The sequence below is a fragment of the Hibiscus syriacus genome, unplaced genomic scaffold (assembly GCF_006381635.1).
Source record: "Hibiscus syriacus cultivar Baekdansim isolate YM2019G1 unplaced genomic scaffold, ASM638163v2 tig00000715_pilon, whole genome shotgun sequence".
Lineage (NCBI taxonomy): Eukaryota > Viridiplantae > Streptophyta > Magnoliopsida > Malvales > Malvaceae > Hibiscus > Hibiscus syriacus.
Genome location: NW_024061811.1, coordinates 432,560 through 460,368, shown reverse-complemented (window position 1 = coordinate 460,368; position 27,809 = coordinate 432,560). Strand labels below are relative to the sequence as shown.

Below are 27,809 nucleotides of genomic sequence, written 5' to 3'. Positions count from 1 at the left end.
TTTTTAATTTCTTTTACCTTTTTTATTTTTTTTACTCCATTAATATTTTCTCTTTATCTTTGTCTTTGTTTTTTAACATTTTATTCATTTTGTTTATTTTTATTATTATTTTATTATTTTTTACGTGTTTTGTTATTTTCCATTTTTTCTTGTTTTATTTATTATTCTCACGTTTGCACACTTACTATCCTAATTTGATTTTATACTCCGCTACTAGTCAAACGTTTTTATCTTTTAAGGGTATTTAAATCAATTAATTGTAAGTAATTTGAATCGGGTCTGTTAAATTTTAATTTAAATTTTGAATTTTCGCAACTAAGACAACCGGTAAATTAATTGGTACCGAAAGGGCGGTTCAAGGGTGCTAATCCTTCCTTGACCGTAACCGACTCCCGAACCAAACACATTTATGGTAAAAACACATATCATGTAAGATGGTGTCCGACCCACCTAAATTCGTTTTAAAATGGTCGGTGGCGACTCCAATCCACATTTTTAAAGTCGAAGCCCAATTCTAGGGCCCAACCGAAAGACGGTTACGACAAGGGTAATATAACTGTTATGGACTACGAGGTTGAGTTCATCCGATTGAGTCGATAGGCCCCTAGACTTGTTGGCATTGAGATAGATCGATGTTTGAGGTTCGAAAATAGACTCAGGTATGAGATCGGGAGTCGAGTTGCTACCCACAGGGAGAGGAATTTTGATGCCTTGGTTGATATAGCCAAGACTACTGAGGAAATAGAGCGATTGGGTATGGAGCGCAAGACAGATAGTGATCGAGCTCAAAACCGATTCTTCAGTTGTTTCTTCTACACACCCCAGCAAGAGAGGCAGGGGTTTGTCTTTTCAGAGAGGTGGTACGAGTGTTAGACTTGTTGCATCTGGTTCTTCAGTTGTTCAACCTTTTAGACATAGTGGATCTTCTAGGTTACAACATTTGTAGACATGTGATTATTGTAGGAAACATCATCTTGGGGAATGTAGGATGAAATTGGGTACATGTTATAAATGTGGTTCTGATGACCATCTCTTGAAGGACTGTCCAGAGTGAGATTGTTTAGTTCAGATGTCAGCTTGTACTCTCGCTCATACTCAGAGTATTGTTCAGACTCCAGCAGGGAATACTAGTCAGGGCAGAGCATCAGGATTGGCTAGTAGAGGCCGAGCATCTCAGAGTAGAGAACCAGTTAGATCTGAGGCCAGACAGCCTGCATTGGTTTACACTGCTAGACTTCGACAGGATCACGATAGGCCTAATGTATTGTTTCATAGTGGTTCTACCAATTCGTATGTATCACATTCTATTTCTGAGGGTCTGAATATTCTTGTTGAGAATACGGAGAATTCGGTGATTGTTCAAAGTCCCTTAGGCAAGTCCATAGTGTTGGATTGTATTTTTAGAGTGTGTCATATAAAGATCAATGGGGAGATTTTTCTGGTCGACCTGATGGAGTTATCGTTGGAAGAGTTTGATTTGATTCTCAGCATAGATTGGTTGGACAAACATCGGGCTAATCTTGATTGCCAGACCAAGAAAGTTGTTCTGAAGACCCAGATAACCGAAATATTGTAATGATCAAGGAACGTCGTGGATTTCTGGCGAATGTTGTGTCTTCTTTGGTAGCTGAGAAGATTATCAGGAAGGGTTCCGAGGCGTTTCTTACTTATATTTTGGACACTAGGAGTTCTCAATCTGATATAGAAGGCATCCGGATTGTCAAGGAATTTCCTTATGTTTTTCATGAGAAGTTGCCTGGATTACCGTCGGACAGAGAAGTTGAGTTTGAGATTGAAGTCTATTCTGGTTCCACCCTGGTTTCAATGGCTCCTTATCGTATGGCCCCAAATAAGCTTAAGGAACTGAAAGTTCAACTTCAGGAGTTGTTGGATAGGGGATTTATTCGACCCAGTGTATCACCGTGGGGAGCCCCAGTTCTCTTTGTCAAGAAGAAATATGGGACACTGAGACTTTGTATTGATTATAGGCATGGTTTTCAGAACCAGACCGGTTAGTGAACCGGCCATGCTACCGGTTCACTGGTTCAATCGGTCGAATCGGTCCGACCGGTCAGAAGAACCTGATGACATCATAATTATTTAAAAAATTAAATAAAAATACCAAAAATATTTAATAAAAAATAATTTTTTATATCACAGGTCATATTCAAAGCAAGTCATAACATATATATAAGTTAAAAACCATAAAATCAAGCGAAACAAAATGATTCAAATTAACTACAACATAATATTTAAGGTAAAACATATTAAATAATAAATATAATTATATAACTATAATTAAAAAATAAATTTGGGATTAAAAAATCATAACAAAATGGTATTGTTTGGTTTAATTTTTTTTTAAAAATAATCTCACATGGCTAAGAAACATAGAAGAGCATCCCAAAAGTCTAAAGAGTAAAAATATGAGAACAAAACAATCCCACATAGCTAAGAAACATAGAAGAGCATCCCAACTAACTTCTATAAATAATAGAGGTAATTTGACATTCAAAAATCATGGAGCCTTTTGGTGAGCATTGGGTGAACTATTCTTTCACTTCAATTAAACTCGAATTTTAGGCTTCAATCGAGCTTCTAAATATTTTTGAGTTTAAGCCTTTTTGAGTTCAAGTTTCAATATTATATTTCGAGTTCGAGTTGAACTTGATAATTTTTAGCTCATGAGTTTGAGTCGAGTTGAGCTTACTTTTAAAGTTTTCAAGTTCGAGGCGAGCTTAGCAATACTCGAGTTCAACTTGGCTCGTTTAACAAACGACGTCGTTTGGTTTAATTTTTAAAAAAAAAACAAAATTGGCAGTTTTTTTCGATTTTTCCCGGTTTTTTCCGGTTCAGCGGTTCCGGCCGGTTCACTAGTAGCGGTTCAACCGGTGTAGATTGAACCGGACTAGGCAGCAGTTCCCGGTTGAATCGGTCGGTCCGGTCCGATTTTCAAAACACTGATTATAGGAAACTGAACAAGCTCACGGTTAAAAACAAATATCCTCTGCCCAGGATCGATGATCTATTTGACCAATTTCGATGGGCTTCTATATTTTCAAAGATAGACTTGAGATCTGGTTATTACCAGGTTAAATTGAAAGATTCTGATATCCCGAAGACTGCTTTTCGTACTCGGTATGGACATTACGAGTTTTTAGTGATGTCATTCGGGTTAACTAATGCCCCTGCTACTTTTATGGATCTGATGCATCAGGTGTTTCGACCTTATTTGGACCAGTTTGTAGTTGTGTTCATCGATGATATACTGGTGTATTTTAGAACTGAAGCAGAACAAGAGAAGCATTTAAGGATTGTTCTACAGACTCTATGGAAAAATAAGTTATACGCTAAGTTGAGCAAGTGTGAGTTCTGGCTCAGTGAAGTGACTTTTCCTGGATATATCGTTTCTGCTGATGTTATTCGGGTGGATCCGAGCAAAGTGGAGGCTATTCTAAACTGAAAGCAACCCATGAACATCTTTGAGATCCGTAGTTTCTTGGGCTTAGCTGGTTACTACCGACGTTTCGTTGAAAGGTTCTCCCTTATTGCAGCTCCTCTGACGAAACTATTGAGGAAGGATGTTCCATTTGTCTGGTCTGAGAACCAACAAGCTAGCTTTGAGAAACTAAAGATTGTTCTAACTCAAGCCCCTGATTCAGCCTGCGTCTAGGAAAGCTTTTTCTGTCTACAATGATACTTCTCACTCTAGATTAGGATGCGTCTTGATGCAAGATAGGATGTCGCTTATGCGTTACGTCAGTTAAAGTCGCATGAGCGTAACTATCCTACTCACGATCTGGAGTTAGCTACCGTAGTTTTTACTTTAAAGATCTGGAGACACTACCTCTACAGGGAAAAGTGTTATATCTATACTAATCATAAGAGTCTAAAGTATCTGCTTACGCAGAAAGAATTGAATTTAAGACAGCGTCGCTGGTTGGAGCTTCTAAAGGACTATGATTTTGAGATAGAATATCATCCAGAAAAGGCTAATGTGGTGGTCGACGCTTTGAGTCGTAAGGCGATATTAGATCTGAGAGCCTTGTTCGTCAACTTGAGTTTATTTGATGACAATAGTATGTTATCAGAGTTGCACGTTAAACCCACTTTGGCCGAGGAGATTAAGGCCAAACAGCTCCTTGATAGCTCATTTCTTCCCATCATTGAATAAGTTAAGCAAGGATCAAGTTCATAGTATACTTTGAATCATGATGGTATTTTATTCTTTCACGGTCGTTATTACGTCCATAAAGATGATGAGTTGAGACATGTTATTCTTCAGGAGGCTCATAGTATTACTTATGCTATGCATCCTGGTGGGGATAAAATGTACAATAATCTCAAAGAGCGCTACTTTTGGACTGGTATGAAAAAGAATATTTCAGATTTTGTGGCAAGGTGTTTGACTTATCAACATGTTAAGGCAGAGCACCAGCATCCATCTGGATTGTTACAATCAATTAAGATTCCTGAGTGGAAATGAGAGCGCATTACGATGGACTTCGTTACTGGTCTTTCTCTGACTCATTCCAAAAAGGATTCTATTTGGGTGATTATTGATCGACTCACCAAGTCAACGTATTTTATCCCTATTCGGATTAATTATTCTCTGAACAAACTGCCTAGATTGTACATTTCTGAGATCGTTAAACTTCATGGTGTTCCGTTGTCTATCATATCTGACCGAGATCCGAGGTTCACTTTCAGGTTTTGAAAGGCTTTGCACGAGGCTTTAGGTACTCGTTTGAATTTTAGTACAACTTTTCATCATCATACTGATGGACAGTCTAAGCGAGTTATTCAAGTGTTGGAGGATATGTTACGGGATTGTGTGATTGATTTCCGTGGTAGTTAGGAAGATTTCTTGTCTTTAGCCGAGTTCGCTTACAATAATAATTACCATGCAAGTATTCACATGTCACCGTATGAGGCTCTATAAGGACGTAGATGTCGTACTCCTATATGTTGGACATAGTTACATGATAGAAAAACTTTGGGTCCAGACTTGGTTCAAGAGACTGAAGATATTGTCAAATTGATCCGTGATCGCTTAAAAGAGGCATTTGATAGGCATAAATCATACGCATATAAGCGATAGAAAGATATTGAGTTTGAGGTTGGAGATCAGGTTTTTCTCAATGTATCACCATAGAAGAAAGTATTGAGATTTGGACGTAAGGGTAAATTGAATCCGAGATTTATTGGGTCGTATCGTATTCTAAATAAAGTCAGACATGTTGCTTATCAGCTTGAGTTGCCTTCCCAGGTCAGTCGTATTCATAATGTTTTTCATGTATCTATGTTGAGGCGATACCGTCCAGATCCAGATCACATCATTTAGGTTGATGAGGTAGAGCTGAGACCTGATTTGTCATACGAGGAGAAGCCCGTTCAGATTTTAGAAAGGGATGAGCGACTTCTTCAGAATAGGTGTATTCCAATTGTCAAAGTTCAGTGGAGTAACCATGGCCTCTCAGAAGCTACTTGGGAGACACTGGAATCAATGGAGGCTCAGTTTCCTCATTTATTTTCATAAGGTAAATTTCGAGGACGAAATTTCTTGTAGAGGGGGAGAATTGTAACAACCCGGAAAATTGGAAAAGAAAAAAAATTAATTAAGTAATTTGGCAAAATTTGAGTATTAAATTGAAATTTTTTAAAACTTCTAGCCTGTTTTAGAATTGAAGGAAATTCAGGGACCAAGCCTTGGATTTATCCAAATAGTGTCTGCAGAAAACGCATTATATGCGTGCAATTCATTTCTGATTGAAATCAGAAATGAATTGCTCCCAAATTTCCTCCTCCAACGCCCAACTTCCAAACACGATCTCGACGCGGTCCGATCGTTGATTTGAAACCATCATTGGGTTCATCATCGAGCGATGAACAAACCCCTTAAATCAATTAAAGTGAAACGGTGTCAAACGCCGTGAATTTTGATTCAAAGTTTCGACTTTTTTTAGCACCACCGCCAATAAAATCTTCAATTCATCGTCAATCGTTGCTTCGTTTTCGACACCTCCCGCACAATCGTGTTCCTTGTGTCATTTCAAGCTCGTCGGTGTCCTCCTCGTCTCCGTCTACGGTGGCGTGTGAGGGAGGTAAAGCGGTCAAAGTTTCTGATGTGTTAAAATCGAGCTCTCCACCGTTTAAAATTGTGAACTGAGCTTTATAAGTGCCTGAAAATTGCTTAAAATAATTTTAGGAAATTTTTTCGTATTTTTAGAACACTGGAGCACGCCGCACGCGCCCCCATGCGTCGCCCCTGTGCGTGGGGGAGCTTCGAAATGGCATTAGAGCAGTTTGGTCGGTTTGACCGGTCTGAACCGGTTTGACCGGTCCGACCCGTTGACCGTTGATCGCGTTGACCGTTGACCGGCATTGATTGTCGTTTACCACCTTTGACCAGAACTTTGACCGGTGTTGACCGGCCATTAAACAGCCGTTAACGTTTTTCAGGTATACCTATTTTGACATTTTTAACGTCTTAAATCTGTTTTTGGGGTCTGTTTTGCCAAATTCGAACCCGAAAGCCTCCAAATCATCAGTCAAACCCATTGACTTTGACTTTGACCAAAAAGTCAAACTTTCGAAAAGTCATATTTTATGTTTTTCGATGTCTTGTGTCTGATTCTGAAGTCCGTTTTGCCAAATTATGACTTGAAATCCCCAAATCGAGCTCATTAACCCAAAAATGCTTAGTATTTTAGCATTTTTGATTATTTATTTGATATTTGGTTATGGAATTAATCCAATAAGATATTTTATAAAGGTACTCGTGTTTCACCTCAGCGAGGATCAGCTAGGTCCGGAGTTGTTCGTTTGTCAAATCAGTCCGAACCGCGTACGACGAGAATTACCCATAGGTTTCCGTAAATTATTTAAATAAAGATTAAGATTATTCATATTAGGATTCAAATATGAATTTTTCCGATTCGTAGGATCTAGCACTGCAGCAGAGCGTGATCGATAGACCCAATAGTAGGCTTCCCTATCCGATTACTCAGACTGTTACAGGTGTGTTTCCTGACGGTGTTTCCTGACGGTGTTATCTTACTGTTTTAAACTATTATATGAATTGTTTCAAATTGGTGATAATTTTGAATATTGTTACGACATGATACCTGATTTCTGAATACTGGTTACCCGACATCTGATTTACCGGATATTACTTATTTGAAAATTGTTTTCCGTAATTTTTGTATATGATTTTTCAAGCATGAAACATTTTCATGTTTTAATGGATTAATATCCATTTTCACTCGAATACATACATGTTTATTACTATCATTGGGGGAATAATGTTGGAGGAATATACCTGGAGGCTCCTCGGCTTTGTGCTCAAGGCCCTACTGGACTTGACGGTGGGTGTATGGTTCTGGGGAACCTACACATTTTGGACTTGACGGATGGGGGTAGTGTTCATGTTTAAAAAAAACATGTTTGATAAACCGATTTTTAACTGGAATATTTTATTAATATGTTTTATTATAATGTATGGAACACACTGGGCTTTTTAGCTCATTTTGAAATTTTTACCCTTTTCAGATAACAGCAGACTGTAATCTAGCAGATTTGGCATAAGAGGATATCAACTACTTTTACTTTTGTATGAACAAATACCTCTACATGTTTTTCAGTTGTATTTGGTGACATGTATTTTGCTATCGTTTTGGATATAATCGTATTATCGATATTTTAATCCGTATTATCTCTAATGTTTTATAAGTTATTTTAAATATAAAAAGAATCTTTGAATGGAATATGTGACTGCTTAGGTTTGGGTCTAACGTTCAGGCCGGGTCTAGGGGTTACAGATAAAATGACCGACGCTAAACTAAGCTTTATAACCTGATAAGGTGTGGATTTTTCTTTCCTCAAACAAGCGAAATAGCAAAAGACTGGTGGAATTTTTGTTTTACCTGTTGAATCTTCAAGCCAATGATGTGAGGCATCGACCATTTCAATTCACAGTTCAAGTACCATAGCCACAAAAGGGAAGGCCAAAAATTCCCATGTTCTTTCTCTAGAATGACAGGGTAATTAAGGACGTTTGGCACATGTCATCTATGCTCCTTCCCAACCATCATCTATGGTCCATTCAATCATATAAGAAGACTGTTTTTCCATATCAATTTATTTACTAATGAATTTCCTGTTTTGTCCATTCAGTGTTTGTCTCCCCGCTTTACACCATCTTCCACCATGTCATAGTGCTTGCGGCCATCTACGGTGGCTGCTGCTATTTCCGGTTCAATGCCAAAATATATTTAATATACTTTTTGATACTTGAATTTTGAAGGTTTAAATTAATGCTTATATTTTATTATTTAAATTAATATTTGGGTTTTCTTGTTGTACATGCAATTATAAACCAAATTGTTTATTGCAGAGAAGCAATGTAATAGCCAAACTAAGAATCCTTTATAATTCATAATACAGTAAGACGTAAAAACAAATACAAATTTGGTAGCAGAAGTGTGCAAGAAAGGCCTTATCAACCAAAAGAAAAGAACAGATACTACAAGAGCGATTGAGAAAGGAAATTTCAGGTAGCAGTGATGGTAAATGGGAATGGATTTGGAGGAATATTCACTTGGACAGCTCCTTCTGTGTAACCTTTCTCATGGTGGATCTCTGATATGGGTCCTCTTGAATGCACCAAAAGGCAGTCATCAGCAACCTCTCCAAGCTCTCTCCATTATTAATGGCCTCCTTGTCGTCTCCAATCAAGGCCTCTATTGCTCCTTCATTAAAGCAGTCATAAGCCCAATATGTTAATATCAAGTCATCTCCATCTGTACTTGCATTCTCCTCATCAACAACACTTCTACAGCAACAAATGATCTCTAGTAGTAAGACACCGAAGCTATAGACATCGACCTTTGCGGTTACCGGCAAGTTCCTGAACCATTCAGGGGCCACATACCCTTTTGTCATTCTGATGGTGGTTTTAGTATGAGTTTGATCCATCATCAAAAGCTTGGACAACCCGAAATCTGATATCCGAGCATTGTAGCAGTCGTCGAGGAGTATGTTTTGAGGCTTTATATCTCGCAATGGATGATCTGTGTGCTGCATTCTTCATGTAGGTAAAGAAGCCCTCTGGCAGTTGCTATGGCAATTTGGGTCCTTTGATTCATACTCGGCTAAGTGTTTCGGAACAGGTAATCGGCTAAAGTGCCATTGCTTAAGAACTCATGCACCAGGAAACGCTGCTCTCCTTCGCAAATTCCTAGTAACTTAACCAGGTTCTTATGATGTGTCTGCCCGATTACATTGATCTCAGTTTTGAATTCTTTGTCCCTATCTCCTTCCCGAACCACTCTATCTAATTTCTTCACTGCAACGCTACTTGTCCCTATTGTTTCTTTGTAAACAATGCCAATGGCCCCTCTTCCGAGCTGTTCCTTGAAACCATTTGTAGCTTCTGCAAGTTCTTTGTAGGTGAAAACCTTCAACTCTCCAGTCAAGCTTGATTAGTTTTCGATAACTTTTTCTGGTAAATGGAGAAAAACCCAAGGCAAAATGCTGCAACCAAGAGGTACCCAAGAGTATCGATCCAGTGATCATCAAAGTGCCTTGCTTCTTTTCTTCAACAAGATCTGGAATATCAGGGACTGGTGGAGGAGTAGGGTCGACTTTGGTAACTTTAATGAATGCCTTGTCATTAACGCCACTGTCTGCTCTTCCATTCGAAAGCGGCAGCTTCTTTTTCCAGCAGCTATCTCCTCTGAAAATGGCAACGGCACACATACAATCATGCAAACAAGATGTTTGGCAGTCTTGTTTGCAGTTTCCGTACTTATCATCTTGATCGAGTAAAGAGAATCCCGGTGGACATTTACAAGTTGGCCTGCCATTGTCGTTTAAGAATATTATTATAAATATCAAAACAATGGATCGTCTTTAAGAATAAAGAATAAAGAAAGAAGCATATATGATATGTGATACAAGAGAGGGAGAAGAAACAATTCAAGTCAAGGAAAGAAAAGTAGTCCACATTAAGACTGGTGGTGACGATTCCTTGCAATTTCCATGGAGTCATTAATCCACCACCACTTCTATATTTCCACCCCTAAGCTTTCCCCCTTTAAGCGGGCAAGTTTCCATGTCATGACAAAAATGATGGGCTGTCTGATTTGATTTTACAAACGGACATGAATGTTCAAATTTCCTTTTTTTTTTAATTATTTTGGCAAAAAGGCTAGTTTTTTTTTAAGAAAACTTATATTTTTATTCTATCAATAAATCTAAACATATTTTTGAATATGTTCGGAAAAAATATAAAAAAGAAAAATCTTTAATTACGAACCTGTCTTTAAAATTTTACTTAAGCTGTAATTATTATATTAAATCTGTCTTTAAATTTTACAAATTTAACATATATTCAAATATTATAACTTAAATTTTTTATTTAAATTGTAATTGTTATATTAAATAGTATTTAAAAAATCAAGTTCAATTAATTTTCTAAATAAAATTGGAACTTAATAAAATTGGCCTGTTCCAACTTAACATTTTGAAGAGTAGTTTTCCCCCCTCAAAAAGTGAACTATTTTTTTTTCTTCAAGATGATCTATCTTTGTGTGTTTTGTTTAAATGAATATGTTCCTAATCCACCCAGAAAAACTGGAAAAAAAACAGATTTTTTCTAAGACAATTTCACCCCCAAAAATACAAAATCAACATAGACAACATACAATTATAACAATCCTTCCATAAACAAGACAAAAATTAATCAAAGTCATGGTTTGAATTTAGCATTTAATCAAATATCTGTAGTTTTTGAAGCTTTTGTTTGAGGTTAGCATTTATGCAAGTATCTGTAGTTTTTGAAGCCTAATTTAACCAAATTATAACATTGGCTATTATATATCACTCACTGAATGATTCTTCACTGTCGGAGATAGGCATGCAGCTTCGGATGTCAGCGTATATGCTTTTTAAACTCCTCATCTTAACTTTGTTCTCAGTGGAGTGGCTAGATGAGTAGCCTTCCTCATCCTCATACTCATCCTCGGCCTCGTATCTGACCTCCATCAACGACCTCACTTTAGTCCTTTCCTTCCGACCGTTGATCATCATTGCAGTTTCAGCTTTCCGATATTTGCTATTTCCTGGAAACATCTCCTTTGCATCACCTAAGTAACAAATTTCAGATAGACAATCCATGAATGTAAGAAGAGGAATGAAACAATAGTAGCTAAGAGAACCTATTATCATTACATTAAACAAGACTTTCAAAATGACATGCTTTGTGCAATGATTTTCAGTAGCTTTCTTGTTTGAATGTATGTATCAGTTGAATGGTAAAACAAAAAATGTAGAATATGCATGTAACTATAGTTTAGTAAATCAATGAGAAAGCTCACATATGCAGAAGGACTCGCAGGAAAACGAGAATACTTAACATGACAGAATGTCACATGATGTGTAACAAAACTAACATCCATAACCAAGGCAACTTTGACATGCAGTTCATACGTTGCAAATCTACGTCTGTGGTGGCACCTTAATATCTTTCTTTTTGTTCACGTGTAGATTACAGAACTTCAAGCAGTAATTCTGTGCATGGATAAGGAAATGAATGCACTCTACACCCAAACCGAATCTAAAACAAACCTCTAAGGATAAAACACGTGCAAAATCTAAATTTTCCAATTCTACATCTCACAGATGTAAAAGCATGCACTCTTCACATGCAATTCATACTTTGCAAATCTACATCTATGCTAGTTTGACTACACCAATACTGTAATTGTTTTTTACATTCACATGCAGATTAGGAAACTTTAAGCAGTAGTTCTGTGCTTGAATGAGGAAATGTATGAACTCTACTCCAAAATCATATGTATATACATATGCATCCACACATATATGTATAAAAAATTTCAAGATTCCTGAAAATCTCTTACATTAGCAACCTGTTATGATTTAGGATAGGATGATAGAAGAATTTTTAGGAATTTAAGAAAATAGAGAGAATAGGTTACAGAAAAAGTTCATTTCATTCATAAGATAATCCCTAAAGGGTTTTGGTACAATTATATATAAGCAGGTACCACCAGCTGTCAGTACAGCAAATCTAACAAATTTACTACCTCCGATGCTGACTCACCCAATCCATCCCTCTGTTTGGATTCGTACAGACCCAACCCACACTTATAAGCCTCCTGATTTCTTAATTGGGTATTATTAAACTTGAGCCCAATTACCCCATTGACCCATACCCATTACCGTGAAACCCATCTCTCGTTATGACTTCAGCCCCTCTCCCTTCAGGTAACAATTCAATCCCTAATCCCCCTTCGATCCCTAATTCCTTTATCTCCTCTCCTAATTTCTGTTGTTGTCTCCCCAATTTCCTTCTTCGGGATTTCCCCAAATTAAGACCTTCAAACCCTAACTCCTCTTCTATCGTGACAATACCCCCTCCATCAGACGATCCTTGTCCCCAAGGATCGAAATCGGGAAATTGGTTCTGTAACACCGAATCATCTTCCCAAGTTGCATCATTTGGCCCCATGTTCATCCACTGAATCAACAGTTGAGGAACGTTTTGATTCTGTCGTTTCACCACTCGTCGGTTCAACACAGTTGCTGGGAGATTTTCAATTGACCATCTGAAGACGGTTCTGGAGGATTCAGCGAGATAAGTCCTTGTTTCTCGGTTCTCTTCTTCAATAAGCTAACATGAAACATTGGATGTAATTTAGAATCCCGTGGCAATTCCAGTTGATACGCAACCTGACCAATTTTTTTCTGTATTTTGTAGGGACCGAAATATCGAGCAGCAAGCTTTAGGTTTCTCCTTAAAGCGAGTGATGTCTGTCTATAAGGCTGAAGTTTCAGGTAAACTTCCTCTCCAACCTGAAAATCCCTTTATGTACGATGCTTATCCACAATCTGCTTCATTCTATTACTGGCTTTAATGAGTTGTTCACGTAGTAAAGCATTAAATTGATCTCTGTCTTACATCATAGTTTGTACTGCATCCACTCTAGAGTCCCCTGACCAACTCAGAATAGGTGCCTTATAACCCTATAAGGCTTTGAATGGGGTCATTTTTATAGCGGAGTGGTAATTAGTGTTATACCACCACTCTGCTTGGGCTAACCACTTTGACCAAGATGTAGGTTTTAAAAAACACATACATCTGAGATACTGTTCTAAACACTGGTTAAGTCTCTCAGTTTACCCATCTGTCTCTGGATGATAGGCAGTATTGAAAAGTGTAGTTGTCCCCAATTGTTTAAGTAGTTCTTGCCATAATAAACTAGTAAAAGACTTGCCTAGATCAGAAATAGCTACCTTAGGAGGACCATGAAGCTTATAAACCTGATCCAGATATACCTTAGCAACTTGCACCACTGTGTAGGGATGTGACAGTGGCATAAAATGAGCTTACTTAGTAAATTTGTCAATTACTACCAAAATACAATTGTACTTTGTTGAAGGTGGCAGTCCTTCAATAAAGTTCATTGTTATAACTTCCCAAGCATTGTTTGGAACTGGAATAGGTTGTAGTAAACCTGGCTTGGAAATGTGCTCAATTTTAGTTCTTTGACAGACCTCACATTGTTTTAGATATTCCTGAATCATAAGCTTCATCTTTGGCCAAAAAATATAAGCTTTAATCCTTTGATAAGTAGCTTGAATACCTGAATGACCCCCTTGTGGTGAATCATGTGAAGCCATCATAATTTTCTGTCTGAGATCTCCTTTGCTGCCCACATAAATTCTGTCTTTAAAGTATAAAACTCCTTTAATTCTCTTCCAATCCTCAATCTTGTCAGGTTGAATAAGTAAAATAGGAATTTTCTCTTGAGCCAGTAGATCCCCTTCGTAACTCTGCTCAATATCCTGTCTCCAAGTAGAAATTATAACAGTAACCCCCATTTGCAAAAAACTCACCAGAATTCATTAGCTGTCTAGAAAGTGCATCTGCCACCTTATTTGTTTTGACTTTCCTGTACTGAATTGTATAATCCAACCCAAGTAACTTAGTCAGCCCCTTCTTTTGTATAGTAGTAGTCAATTTTTGCTCTAATAGGTGTTTTAGAGGCTCATGATCTGTTTTAATCACAAATGAGTCACTTTCCAAATAATGCCTCCAGTGTGACACTGCCATTAGGATGGCCAAGTATTCTTTTTCATAGATAGAAAGGTATGCATGCTTTGGCCCCAAAGCCTTACTTAAATAAGCTATAGGCCTTTGTTGAACTATGTTTCGATATAACAATTTAAGGCAAAATGGTTTTTGGACTTGAATTGAATTTACAAAATGTATTTGGACTTAATTGAATTTATTCAAAATTTACAAAAATAATTCAAAGTTCTTTTAATTTAAAATTGAGCACAAAAATGTTTTTATGAATAGTAATTTACTATTTGAACAGTAAATTACTATTTGAACAGTAAATCACTGTTTGAACAGTATCCCGAGGCTCAAAAATTCCAATATGTAAAAGGGGAACCGATTCCCCCTAAGGGGGTACCGATTCCCTCACTGTTCATCAGCCCAACAGTCATAATATTTGAATATTATGAAGGGGTATCAATTCCCTATGAAGGGGTACCGATTCCCCCAATTCTGGGCAGCCTATTTTTGTAGAAAAATCATTCCCAAACAGCTCCAAAATATCCCCAACGGCTAAATATGACTTCAAACACATTCCAAGCTATAAATACAAGCTAAAGACACTTGAAGAAGTAAGAGAACAACTATCCAAGCAATCAAACACAAGAAAAGAGTTTTTCATTCTTATTTCATCTTTCTCTTGTAAATATTTTGTTCTTGTGAGCTCAATCTTGTAAACACCTACCTTAGAGAAGTTTTCTTGTTTACATCTTTTATCATATTTTAAAGGGGAAAGGTTCTAGCTAATCCCGTGTAAAAGCTAGGGAAAGGTTCTAGTTTAGCCCGGAAAAACTAGTGAGTTTGTAAGGTTACTCTTTATCCTCAAAAGAAAGAACAAATTAGTGAATTTGTTGGAAAATCCTTGGTAAGGAGCTAAGGTAGTGGACGTAAACTTTGATTGAGAAAGTCGAACTACTATAAATCGCTGTGCAATTCTCTATCTTTCAATCTCCTTACTCCCTAAACACAAAACCGTTCTGACCCCTCTTTGCAAATCGTTCCGGTTGTCGTTTCGAGCTTCCGAAAATCCTAACAGCCTTCCTGCTTGAGATAAAATAGCCCCAATACCTCTGGAACTAGCACCAGTTTCCAAAAAAAAAATCTGCTCAAAATTTGGTAAGGCCAAAACTGTAGCTTCACACATAACCCTTTTTAGTTTTTCAAAAGCTAATTTAGCTTCTGGATACCAATGAAGTCTTTCCTTCTTCAACATATTGGTCAAGGGTTTACTCAATTCTCCGTACCCTTTGATAAATTTTCTATAATACCCTGTCAAACCCAAAAATCCTCTCAAGGATTTTAGATTTTTAGGTAAAGACCACTGTTACATAGCCTTTATTTTTTCAGGGTCAGTTGCTACTCCCTTAGCTAAAATTAAATGTCCCAAATACTCCACTTGTTGTTGGCCAAAAAAGCATTTACTCTTTTTGGCATACAACCTATTCTTCAGCAAAATTTGCAACACCACTCTTAAATGATTTTTATGCTCTATCATACTAAAACTGTAAATCATAATATCATAAAAAACACAAGAACAAACCTCCTCAAATATGCTCCAAACAAGTCATTCATCAAAGCTTGAAAAGTAGATGGGGCATTAGTAAGGCCAAAAGGCATAACTTTAAACTCATAGTGCCCTTGATGAGTTCTAAAAGCAGTTTTATGAACATCCTCATCTTTAATCCTAATTTGCCAATAACCAGATCTCAAATCAATCTTTGAAAAGAATTTATCCCCATGTAATTCATCCAGTAAGTCTTCTACTATAGGAATAGGAAATTTATTCTTAACTGTATAAGAGTTAAACTGCCTATAGTCCACACAAAACCTCCAAGTTCCATCCTTTTTTCTGATAAGTAAACAAGGAGAAGCAAAAAAACTCTTACTTACTTGTATGATAGATGAGGATAACATATGGGCAATCTGTTTTTCAACTTCAATCTTGTGATGATGAGCAAATCTATAGGATCTTAGATTGACTAGTTGTGTCCCCTGTTTAAGAACAGTGGCATAATCATGTTTTCTGCTAGGAGGCATTCCCTTAGGTTCCTTGAACTCTTCTAATAAATCTTGTAAAGGTAGAGGAATTTTGCTTTCCTCCACTTCAGCATTCAACAAATAGATTTCCCCATTCACTTCATTATCCCTTTCAACTAACTTCTGCAATTTTTCCCCTGAGATGGGTTTGATGATTGGTAATTTCTGAGTTCCTCTAATCAGAACAGTTTGTCCATCCTTTTCAAAACTAATTGTCTTGGCCTTGAAATCCATCATTATAGGACTAAACGCTTCCATCCAGTCTACTCCCAGTATCATATCACTGCCCCCTAAAGACAAAACTCTGAAATCATGCTAAAATTCATAGCCTTGCGTCTTCCAACTCACTTTATTGCTTTTGGCAGTACTGAATAGCCTCTCCCCATTAGCTACTGTAATAACTAATGGTTGAGTCTGAACAAGTTCCACTCCGTCTTTGGCCCACTTAGGTGTCACAAAAGTATGAGTGCTTGCACTATCAATTAGCACATTAAGTGGTTTTCCTCTGATAAAACCTTGAATTCTCAATGTAGTATGCCCTACATTACTTGTAATAGCATTGATAGAAATTTCCAGGGCTTCTTTAGCTACATCATTCCCTTCTCCATTTTCTCCTTCTGTCAATTCTTGGTCAGCAGAATCTTCTTCCTCTTCCATATTGTTCAACTGTCTAACTTTGCATTGATGTTCAGGAGCAAATTTTTCCCCACATTTAAAACACAAATTATTTGCTCTTCTATATTCCAGTAAACTCTGCCTTGTATTTGAATTAGGAAGAGTTATCTTAGGCTCCAAACCTTTAGTCCCACTGTTCTGTTAACCACTTGAAGGAGTACAAGGAAAAAAATGAGAATATTTATACTTCTTTCCTTTCATCTCATTAGCCAACTCATAAAGTTTGGCCTGCCTATAAGCTTCAGACAAATTTCTGGGCTCCAACACTTTCACCTTATGTTTTAATTCCTCCTTGAGACCACTAATGAAGCTGGAAACAAAATAATCCTCCCCTAAATGCATATGATGTTGTAACAAATAGGGTCTTAACTCCTCAAACTTTTCTTGATACTCTTCTACACTACCCTTCTGCATTAACTTATTAAATTCTTCAATGATCTTTGAATAGTTTCTGTCACAAAATCTATGACACAAATCAGCCTCAAATTTATGCCAAGTCACTCTATGCTTCTGCATAATATAACCATCAAACCAGGTCTCAGCCTTCCCCATCAAATACATTGCAGCCACATCCAATTTCTGTTCCTCCGGAACTCCCTAAAGATTAAAATATTTTTGGCATTTTCTAACCCATCCTCTGGGATTACTGCCATCAAACATCTGTAGTTCTAATTTAGGTCGAGGTAAAATAGGCCCTGAACTCCCAAATAAACCCTTATTGTCTACTTTAATCTCACTAGAACTGCCCATAATATTTTCTTCTTGCAATTTTTGATTAAAAGGTAGAGGACCAGTAAACCCCACAGGTTTAGCAGCTAAAATCCCCGGTTCATTAGGTTGAAAAGTATACTTCTCATGCTCACTCAGAACCGTAACTAAGCATGGTTGCTTACCTTCACCTTTGTTTTGCTTTTCAGCTCCTGGTGGTTGACTCCTTGCTGACTGAGGTGATTCTTTTTCCTCAACTGCCTGATTGATCAGCTGTAGGATTCTCTGCAAATAGCCCCTGTTCTCAGTCATTCCTTCCTCCAAGGTTTGTGTCATTCCCTCCAGCTCTGCTTTCTGCTCCACCTACCAAGATGGTAAGGTCTCTTCCTTCACTTCTACTGCTTGTTCTGGTACCTCAATGGTTCCAGTCTTTTGCATCTTTCTTGTCTTTCCCAGCGTGAAAAATGGTTTTGGATCACATAACTCAACTCTGATTACCAATTTGTTATGATTTAGGATAGGATGATAGAAGATTTTTTAGGGATTTAAGAAAATAAAGAGAATAGGTTACAGAAAACGTTCATTTCATTCATAAGATAATCCCTAAAGGGTTTTGGTACAATTATATATAAACAAGTACCACCAGCTGTCAGTACAACAAATCTAACAAATTAACTACCTTCGATGCTGACTCGCCCAATCCATCCCTCTGTTTGGATTCGTACAGACCCAACCCACACTTATAAGCCTCCTGATTTCTTAATTGGGTCTAATTAAACTTGAGCCCAATTACCCCATTGACCCATACCCATTACCATGAAACCCATCTCCCGTTATGACTTCAGCCCCTCTCCTTTCAGGTAACAATTCAATCCCTAATCCCCCTTCGATCCCTAATTCCTTTCTCTCCTCTCCCAATTTTTGTTGTTGTCTCCCCAATTTCCTTCTTCGAGATTTCCCCAAATTAAGACCTTCAAACCCTAGCTCCCCTTCCATCGTGACACAACCATTTCAGAAAATCTTCTGAATGTGTACATGAAAACCAGAAAACCATCTTTATGATGAACAAAAAGGAAAAGCATGCTTTTGAAATGATTTTTGTTTGCTTCAAAATGCAATAATATATATCTTGAAGAGACTTAGGGGGTATAAAATGGTACTGAACATAAATATAGAACCCAAAAACAGTAGGCTATTTTCTGTTTCGGACACTACTTTTAGCAATATCTTCAGTTATTTTTGCAGCCACTCGAAAGGGGAAAGGGAAAAATAAACTAAAACAATTAGTTTTAAGAATCAAAATGAAGATATCTCAGTGTTATTTGATGGTAAAGAGGATCATTATAGCAAAGTTTTCGTGTTATTGATTCCTACGTGTAGTTGCAATTTGTGAGGGTCATTATACGTGTGTGTGTGGAATCCCTGATCAATAACAAGATAAATTAATTACTTTTTTGTAAGAATCGGTTACTATATCCTGAATTGAAGTTATTTTGGACTGCCGTAAACGGAAATATATCACAGCTAAGCATTAGTACCGACTTTCGCCCATTGACGTATAAATGAAGAAGTTAACTGTACTAATGTCTAAGAGGCACAAAAAGAAAACTGAAATTTAAAACCATTTTAAATCTGAGGAAAGATAGCTTACCTTTCCAAGAAGAAGATAAAAACCGTTGTCCCTTTACAATGTAATAATGTCCCAAAGGCGAGAAAGAAAACTCAATTTTATAACTATTTTAAACCTTAGGAAAGGCATACCTTTCCGAGAAGAAGAAATAGTTCTCCTTTTCTGCTTTGATATACCAGTACCAGAGTAATTCATTTCCTAGAACATCAAAATTAAGCTTGTTAATCTAAGATCCAAAGATAAAACTCATGGTCTTTTATATGCTTTGAATGCTAAGCATATGGATAGTTTTATTTAAATTATCAGTTTTAGTTTGGATAGAAAATTTAGTAGGTAGGGAATCACGAGTTTACTTTTGTTTTCCTTCATTTCGACATCCTTGTTTGATGACCTGTAAACAAAATCATACCGACGAAAAATAAGTAAATGATATATTTCTTAATCCTGTTAGTAAACTTAGTGGCATAAGAATACATGGAGAAAATATACTGTTGCATGATTAAAGATAAAGATTAGAACAGGCTGATGATGGAAATTTATGAGACCTGTAAGATCATAGATCAACATTTCATAAAAGATAAACTCCAAGAAAAAAAATCGTGAAGCACAAAAAATGATGATGAGGGACCATAAGGGAAAAGACATGAAATGTATAGAAATAAAAAAAGAAAACCATTGTTTTAGTTGGATTTTCTTGTTCCAACAGGCTCTTGTTCCTTCCATTCCCTGACTGTAGTTCTGTGACAGCTTCTTCATTAAGGACAGGGCCGGTGCTGGAATGTTCCTCTGGCACACAGGGATGGACGGTGCGATGATTAGTAGTATGTGATGAACATCCAAGCCGTTATATCCTTCCAATCACTGAGCACTATATCCCGTGATGCTTCTCTAGCTGTTCTTTCAGCAGGTACTGGAAAAGAGGATACCTCCATCTCTTCTTGCTTAGGTGGAGGTTCTGATGAAGAAGCCACTGAACTTGGTACGACGGGAAATGAGGGAAATCTCTTTCTAATCCTCATATTGGTATTTCAGACAGAAAGGGGAAAAGAAAGTTTGTATTTAAAATAATTATGAGTTCTTGCAATAAAATTTTTTAATTTATAAATGTCACTAAGGCAAGTAAATGTGAGAGAGTTTTTATCTGTCACTCTTCAGCTCTCTTGACATCTGTTAATTGTCTATGATTAGAGAACATTTAATCATATATGATGAGTAAGTGTAGCTATAAAGTCACAGTTCATGCAGTTATCAATTGCAAGTACGTTCTTTTTTCTCTCGGTTCTTACAACGTCATCACATTTTATTTAATTCGAATACCGACACATTACACAATACAAAGGACATCATCTAGTCGTTTATACCTATGAGATGATATTTGAATTGGGGCAAATGTCCGAAATACGTCATCACTAAGTAAGTCCGAGTAAAGAGAGAGAAGAGAGGGGGGCTAAGGCATCAGCTTATGGCCTTCATGACTTGCATGTGTTTCATGACTCCAGGTTCAAAATTCAATTGGGAGTTACAGACGGTAGCATTCAGTTGTAAAAACAATCAATTTTCAAAGTTCAAAATTAGGATACAGTCAATTTTCCGCGTTAATTACCTGTCAAAATGAATTTCTGTTGTTATTTACCTCTATTTGCCAAGTCTAAATATAGAGAAAGTATCTGGCAAGGTGTATATCATTAATGCAATAATAATAATCCATGGTATAAAGAAACTTCATAACTACAGTTACAGGCACAGCAGAAGCTTCCATTCTTGGAACAACAGGATTAGCAGCATGGGCTATGCATTCATATAATAACCTTTTTATTACCAAAACTATTGGACAGCTAGAGTACAATATATATAAAGCTGATAAAATGTTAGGACTGGTTACTATGAATTTTCTTACCAGAAGATCTCCGAGTCAACGATGATGTACGACGTATGAACCACACGAATCATACCAGTCCTGAAATTAATATAGACCTCATTTATCAATGTTTTCATAAAGCAAAGAAAAGCAAAACAAACATTAACATATAATAGAGCCTGTGTTTGTCAAAAGGTTTAATTATTTCCTTATATGTCTCTTTCTTCTTTTCTTTCTTTCCTCTTTCTCCAACTCATTTCTTATAATGTTTAATTATGTATTATCTTGTTTATCTAGCAATTCAGAACCAAATCCATAAACAAATTTTAGCTTTTGCGTTGCACATTGTGGTGCAAGAATCATAAAGAAAACAGGGATTATCCAACAGAGTATCTTGGGATGCATGCCTAACATCCATTCGAGTTTTCCCGGTTCAATCAACAACATCAACCACTATCAAATAAAGGTTATATGAGTTTATTTTCTTTACTTATGCAGAAGCAAATTCAAGATATTATTTTTATCCCAAACATAGACTGCAAATAATGGTCCAGAAAATAGAGCTTATGTGAGTTGATTTTCTTTGCTTATGCAGAAGCAACGGTGTCGGTTGTATAACAAGATCAGAGGATTAAAGTTGCAATTCAAGCAAGATAAGATGCCAAATCCATTGTAATGATTTGAAGGAACAAAAAGAAAGAAAATAAAAAGGCAAGGAAAGGACTTGATCATGAAGAGCTAGACATACATTAAATAATTTAAATGACAACAGAAAAGAATATTTCATATAGAAACGGTGTGGTATATAAAGGATATTAAGGAAATTTACCCATAGTGATTGGTGGGCAGACAAGTTTCATTGCCTTCATCGGCTTCATTACCCTAACGTTAAAAAATTGAAGTGATGGGAGCTCAACTCAGTTGATCGCACTTCATTAATTACTTTCTGCAAATATCCAAAAAAGACGGAGAACAAGAGTACACGTTGTTGATCAACTCCAGTCTCCACAAATGAAAAAAAAATGGCTGATTACTTTGATGAATTGATTTATCCTGCATGCAACAGCATTTCCCCTTGTTTCTCGAATTGGTTTGATTCGCATGGCGATCGCCTTCTTCGACTCCTCATCATTCGGTCCTTGTTCAGTAGTTTGACACGCAGCAGTGTTTTTGGTGAAGGAAGACGAAACGGGGGAAGAGAAAGGATGTTGCACTAGTAGCACGTGTAGCAACATAACCTTATATATAATTCTATATAGAATCATTTTAACAAAAAAATTATATTATTTCTGCGCATACTGTTTAATGAATTTTATTTTGTCGGTAAATAGAACCTTGAAAATTTATCACATTTTGAATACTTTTAGTTATGATATTAAGAAAACCTTTTAAGTTTAATTAACTTAAGCTTAAATGTTCCTATTTTAGCATTTTCATATTAAATCATTTAAACTGCTTTACTAATATTGTAATGCAAGATGCTATTAATCTCACGAATCTTTTGATCAGTGAAATTAGATTCTCTTTCAAAATAATAATAATTACCATCCAATCATTTCATTTCTCAACTATATATCTTTCTGGTAAAACAGATAAGAAAATAGATAATTATCAAAACATAAACAATGCATACTAGTCGTGTAAAAACCCTCATCACTGGATGATGCAACAAAGGTAAAACATAAAAATAGAACATCATTACGCTTTGTTGAAGAATTAAAAAGGAAATACAAATATTTCCCTCCCATTTTCCTATTTGTTAAAGTTTTGTATAACATACCCAATTAGTACTCATGAAGAACAAGATAGCATACGCACACCAGGCCGATAAGCCCATGCTGGCGGCAAACGAGCATATTTTTCCATTCCAGGTTGCTCATCATAAGGTCGCTCCATTACTTTAAGCAGCCTTCGGACCTCTCCAAAATCACAGAGTTCGGCTGCATCGATCGCACTCTGGCATAGGTAGTTCCTCAGAACATATTTAGGGTTCACCAAGTTCATTGAAGTTTTTCTCTCCTCATCTGAGATGCCACTGGCAACAAGCTGAACAAGGAAAGATATTTTGCAGGATTTCAGCAGTCGATACACATCGGTAATATTAATGACAAAAAACATATTGTACCTCTTTTATATAGAATTGCACCCAACTGGCCCACGCCTCCTTACGTTCCTTGCCAATATCTAGCAGAACAGCCTTTAGTGGAACCAACAACTTATCTTCTGGAATGTCGGGATCTGCTTTGATATTGGAAAGTGAACGAAAGAAGTTCGTGTAATCCACTTTATCAACAGCCAAATTATTAAGAAGTTTATTGACAAGCTGTTTACTGTACTTTTGGAGACCAAGCTTTCGGCTCATTATAGCTTGATATTCATCCATAAATTTTGTCCCGTACCTGCAGCAAAACAATGCATTGATGATCTATCATGGAATAACTTACTATTACGGTGGAAAGATAACTCAAATCGGACATACCTTTCCATGGCGTAATTAGCTTCCTTATTACTAATCAGATTTGCAGCCATCAAACTGGAGGCAAATTGTGTAATATTCCACAAGCAAATGTCAGGCTGATTTCCAAAACAGTATCTTCTCCCAGGAAGATCTGTAGTATTTGGTGTGTAACTTGGATCAAAAGCATCTAAAAATCCAAAAGGACCATAATCAATGGTGAGACCTAAAATGCTCATGTTGTCGGTGTTTAGCACACCATGAGTAAAGCCAACTCCCTGCCATCTAGCAACCAAAGAAGCAGTGCGCTCAGCAATCTCCACTATCCATGCTGGATATGAACAAGAAAAAAGTGAAAACTAGGAACAATTACCACGAATCATGAAATTTACAAGCTTATGGACAAATGCGCTCAACAACAAAAACTAATTAATTCAAAATCTTATGAGGTTCATGCTTTCAAACTAAATCTATACTCCCTGAGTCGTTAACAAGGAGGTAGAATTTTATGAACACATAATGCTTACAAATAAGAAGTGTTTCTTCATTGACCTGAAAGTAAGTTTTAAACCAAGCAGAGTGAAGCTAGCATGTCTCTAAAGAAGAAAACATGACATAGACTCATTGCCCAGATGCACAAGTGTTATGCAACATGCCTTCTCCAATAATGCTGATTTGGGCATTGTGCCCTATATGAACTAATGGAAATTTTGGAATATACCTACATTTTCTGATAATTACAAAACTTAAAACAAAAGCAGTAGGAAATCATGTTCTCAGGGACACTAAAGAACTAAAGAAGAAATCTCAAAGTAATAACCGTTAAAAGAACACAGAAAGCACGGAAAGAGAAGGGAGACTGACTTGGCTAACAAAGTGATATACAATCTAATTTTGCCAAAACAACTTCCATATTGCTCATGAAATTTACCCTATATTGCCAAAACAATTTCCAAAATGATAATGGATCCTTATATTTACCTGCATATTTGTTTGAAGTCAAATCCACAACCAATTGATCATCATCACCAGTGCTAAAAGATAAGCTCTCACTTATACTAATGTTCTCAATATGAGGAAAATGGTGTCTGATGGCATAGTCTGCCAAAGCACGAACAATACCAAGGTCCTCTTCTCCCCTAGAAGAATGTATTTGGAATGAACCAAAACGGAGAAAGGACTGCGCAACTCTGCAAACAATTGCACCAGGCTCTTCCTTTGGATTGCCACTGAAGTATAAGATGTAAACAAATATAACTAAGAACACACCCCTCATATACATTGTATGTAGGTAATGCCTAGTTAGCCCATTGTTATCTTAAATTAAAAACCCAGTGAACATACTCATAAAACATATCTCGAGTAACAAGTTTTCCAGTGGTCACAAGGCAAAGAGCACGAGTAGTTGGGATTCCTAGAAAATGCATTGCTTCACTGCAAAGAAATTCACGGATACTACTTCGTAAAACTGCAAGCCCATCAGCAGATCGACTGTATGGAGTCTTCCCAGCTCCTTTAAGCTGCAATTCCCACCTTTCTAGCTTAGAATTCAGAATCTCCCCAAGAGTAATAGCACGGCCATCACCCAGTTGGCCGGCCCATGTGCCAAACTGATGTCCTCCGTAGCATTGAGCATACGGCACACTGTCAGAGGGAACATCAATGAAGACCCAAAGGATAATAAATAATAAAGAAACTGATGTCTGATAGTAATTTGTAGAAAAAGCTCGAAGACAAATACTTACGTTCCTGTCAAAGGAGAAGCTCCGGAAAATTTAATGGGAAAATCTGGTCTTTCAAATCTGCAACTCCGACAAAGAGCTGTATGGTTAATCATTTGCGCAACACAATGCAATACAACTATACAAGGGGATACAAAAAACGGCAGTAAGTAACAATCAAAGCCAAGGCATGAAAGACACAATTCTCAAGATTACTGACAAGTTAATCAATAATCATATAAACATTTTTTAATAATATAGTATGTTTGGTATAACAAGGCAAAGTTGATAAGTAAATGGTATTACTTTTTTTCTTATTTTGGTGCACGCATTACAGAATTCCCTCATCTTATTTTTCATAATCCAATCCCTGTAGTATATTTGACAAAAATATATACATATAATCACATCTAACAGTGTTGATTATAATCAAATATTATACCAATGGCAATCCAATGTCCCATACACACCCATGTTAACAACAAAAAAATCGAAACATTATTAGTCAACTGACATTTCATGCACTACATCTAATACCTATGGCAAGTCTAAATACAGATTACTCAGATACCCATCACCCTTCATTCGCTAGTATTTTCTGAAGGACCAGTGTAATGCAATACTTACTCTTTAGGATCCAAATCCAGCAAGTCAGCCACTGAATCTGACCAAACAACAAGCTCCGGATTCTCTACTTCAGCTGATGGCAAAACCTTTGTATAACATGCATGTAAAACCTGCAAAATCATCAGAAAACCTTTTTAAAAAAATTATATTCTAAATTATACAAATCAAATATACCTTTTAATTCTTCTCTCTTCAAACCGCATAAATATCATTTCTTATATGTTGAAAATTCTAAAAATGAAATTTAAACTAATAGTATAGTTTAGTCCGAACAAACACCGACTGTACAATAAAATAAAATAAAAACGAATTGCTTTCAACAAATTTCCATTCAGCTTAGACATATGTATAAAACTCGAACATGAAAAAGAATTTAACAACAGTAGAAATTAAACCTGACGAGGAATAGAGTCGCTTTGAGCGTCCCCAGGGAGTTCTCTGACGAATGAATGATCCCAATTGAGATCTTCAAGGCTCAATTTAACAAGGCTCAATTTAACGTTTTTGTTTTTATTTTCTTCGTTTATGTGATCGTCACCTTGTTCTCTGAAGCTTTGATTTTTCAAACTGTCGACAACGGACTCGAGGGAGAGGGAGGAGGGAGGGTCGGGTGAGGAAGAGTCCATACGAAGGCTGCCGCCGGTCTAAACGCGGCGTACAGGGGAGAAGCGATGTTCGAGGAAAAGAATGGGTGAGAAATAGGAGCGGAGGCAAAAGCAAAGGCTTAGAGAAGTGAAAGAGGAAGAAACAGAAAGTCGATGCATCTTTGGGACATTTTTGAATTTATATCATAACTTTTTTTCAGCATTTTCAAAAGGGTAAACTACAATCATTCATCACTGAACTATATCTCACTTCTATTTTGATTACTAAAGTTTAAAACTTTTTCATTTGATCATTCAACTTTAAACATTAAATTTATTTGATCACTAACGTATTTTTCTCTAACACTTTGATGACATGTAATTTTTATTAATTTTTTAAGTGATAATATTTTTTATATTATTTCTCATATTTTTTTCACTTTAAAGTAGGGGTGTTCATTTTTCGGTTTTAATTGAATTAACCGATTGAATCGAATTAGTTCGATTAATTCGACCGGCCACCGAATTAGTTCGGTCAAGAAACGGTTAATAATTTTTTTAGAATTCAGTTAACGTTTAATTCGGTTCGAAATCGATTAATTAACTGAGTTAATCGAATTAACCAAAATTAAATTTTAAATATATTATATATAACATATATGCTCACCCCAAACCATTTAAAACCTAATTAATAATTTAAAATTCAATAAATTTTAAACCTAAATTAATACTAATTAATTAAAAAAATCTAGATATTATTTAAATTAATTGTAAACTATTTTTTGAATTAAAAAATATGCAATTGTTATATAAATTAGAAAATTTAGGTTAATTCGAAAATTGACTGAATTAACCGAAACTTGTTCAGTTCAGTTAATAATTTTCAAATAAATTTTAGTTCGATTAACGATTAAATAAAAAAATTTAATTAATTCGGTTATGATTAATTCGATCGGTTACCGAATGAACCATTTGAACACCCCTCTTCAAAGACCCGATTACCACCTCTACACCGATTGGTGAAGAACCGATTCTCAAAGGGGCCGGGGTGGGTTGCTGGGTTGGCTTTGCTCTCAACTTTCTCACAGCGGTGAAAACAAGAGAGGTCAACTGGAGTGGAAGCCAAACGACGGGCCCAATAATCTGTGATAGAAGAACCACTGTCAGATACAATTCTGCTCCCCCTTCGTATACTACCAAAAAAATGAGATTCCTGCCCATCTTTCTTTCGGCTTAAGAAGGTTGTAGCGAGACTGAGGATCATTTCGGAACTCTAGGAGAATGGTCGTTTTAGGGGGATCTAAAAGCTCTCCAACGTGTTGCGGTCGGTGGCTTCCCAGTCTGCGCACTCGAACGAAACAAGAAAAG

The 27,809-nt window shown here is 36.5% G+C and overlaps 1 protein-coding gene, 1 long non-coding RNA gene and 1 pseudogene across 3 annotated transcripts; all 3 read right to left on the bottom strand.

The window, feature by feature from the left end:
* Positions 1–8,551: 8,551 nt before the first annotated feature.
* Positions 8,552–9,866, bottom strand: LOC120210271 (annotated as a pseudogene).
* Positions 9,867–10,948: 1,082 nt separating this feature from the next.
* LOC120211082 lies at positions 10,949–22,046 on the bottom strand. Of its 2 annotated transcripts, none has more exons than XR_005524572.1 (6): positions 21,884–22,046; positions 21,094–21,153; positions 19,870–20,166; positions 19,550–19,587; positions 19,328–19,394; positions 10,949–11,147 (listed from the first exon to the last, which is right to left on the bottom strand). It is a non-coding gene; the product is annotated as an uncharacterized LOC120211082 (long non-coding RNA). The 2 variants fall into 2 exon arrangements; XR_005524571.1 differs by having other exon boundaries at positions 10,949–11,123.
* A 603-nt stretch (positions 22,047–22,649) lies between these two features.
* LOC120211072 (protein adenylyltransferase SelO-like) lies at positions 22,650–26,608 on the bottom strand. The gene is made up of 8 exons (XM_039209695.1): positions 26,253–26,608; positions 25,858–25,967; positions 25,255–25,311; positions 24,854–25,153; positions 24,491–24,738; positions 23,534–23,840; positions 23,180–23,453; positions 22,650–23,100 (listed from the first exon to the last, which is right to left on the bottom strand). The coding sequence occupies exons 1-8, from the start codon at positions 26,481–26,483 to the stop codon at positions 22,846–22,848; spliced, it is 1,782 nt and encodes a 593-aa protein (XP_039065626.1). The 5' UTR covers positions 26,484–26,608; the 3' UTR covers positions 22,650–22,845.
* Positions 26,609–27,809: the final 1,201 nt, after the last annotated feature.

Excerpts from the sequence above, each read along its gene's own strand:
- LOC120211072 (XM_039209695.1), bottom strand. The coding sequence starts at position 26,483 with ATGGACTCTTCCTCACCCGACCCTCCCTCCTCCCTCTCCCTCGAGTCC. Across the intron at positions 25,154-25,254 it reads GCTTCTCCTTTGACAGGAAC|TGTGCCGTATGCTCAATGCT; the intron begins GTAAGTATTTGT and ends TCCCTCTGACAG. Across the intron at positions 23,454-23,533 it reads GCTAATTACGCCATGGAAAG|GTACGGGACAAAATTTATGG; the intron begins GTATGTCCGATT and ends GTTTTGCTGCAG.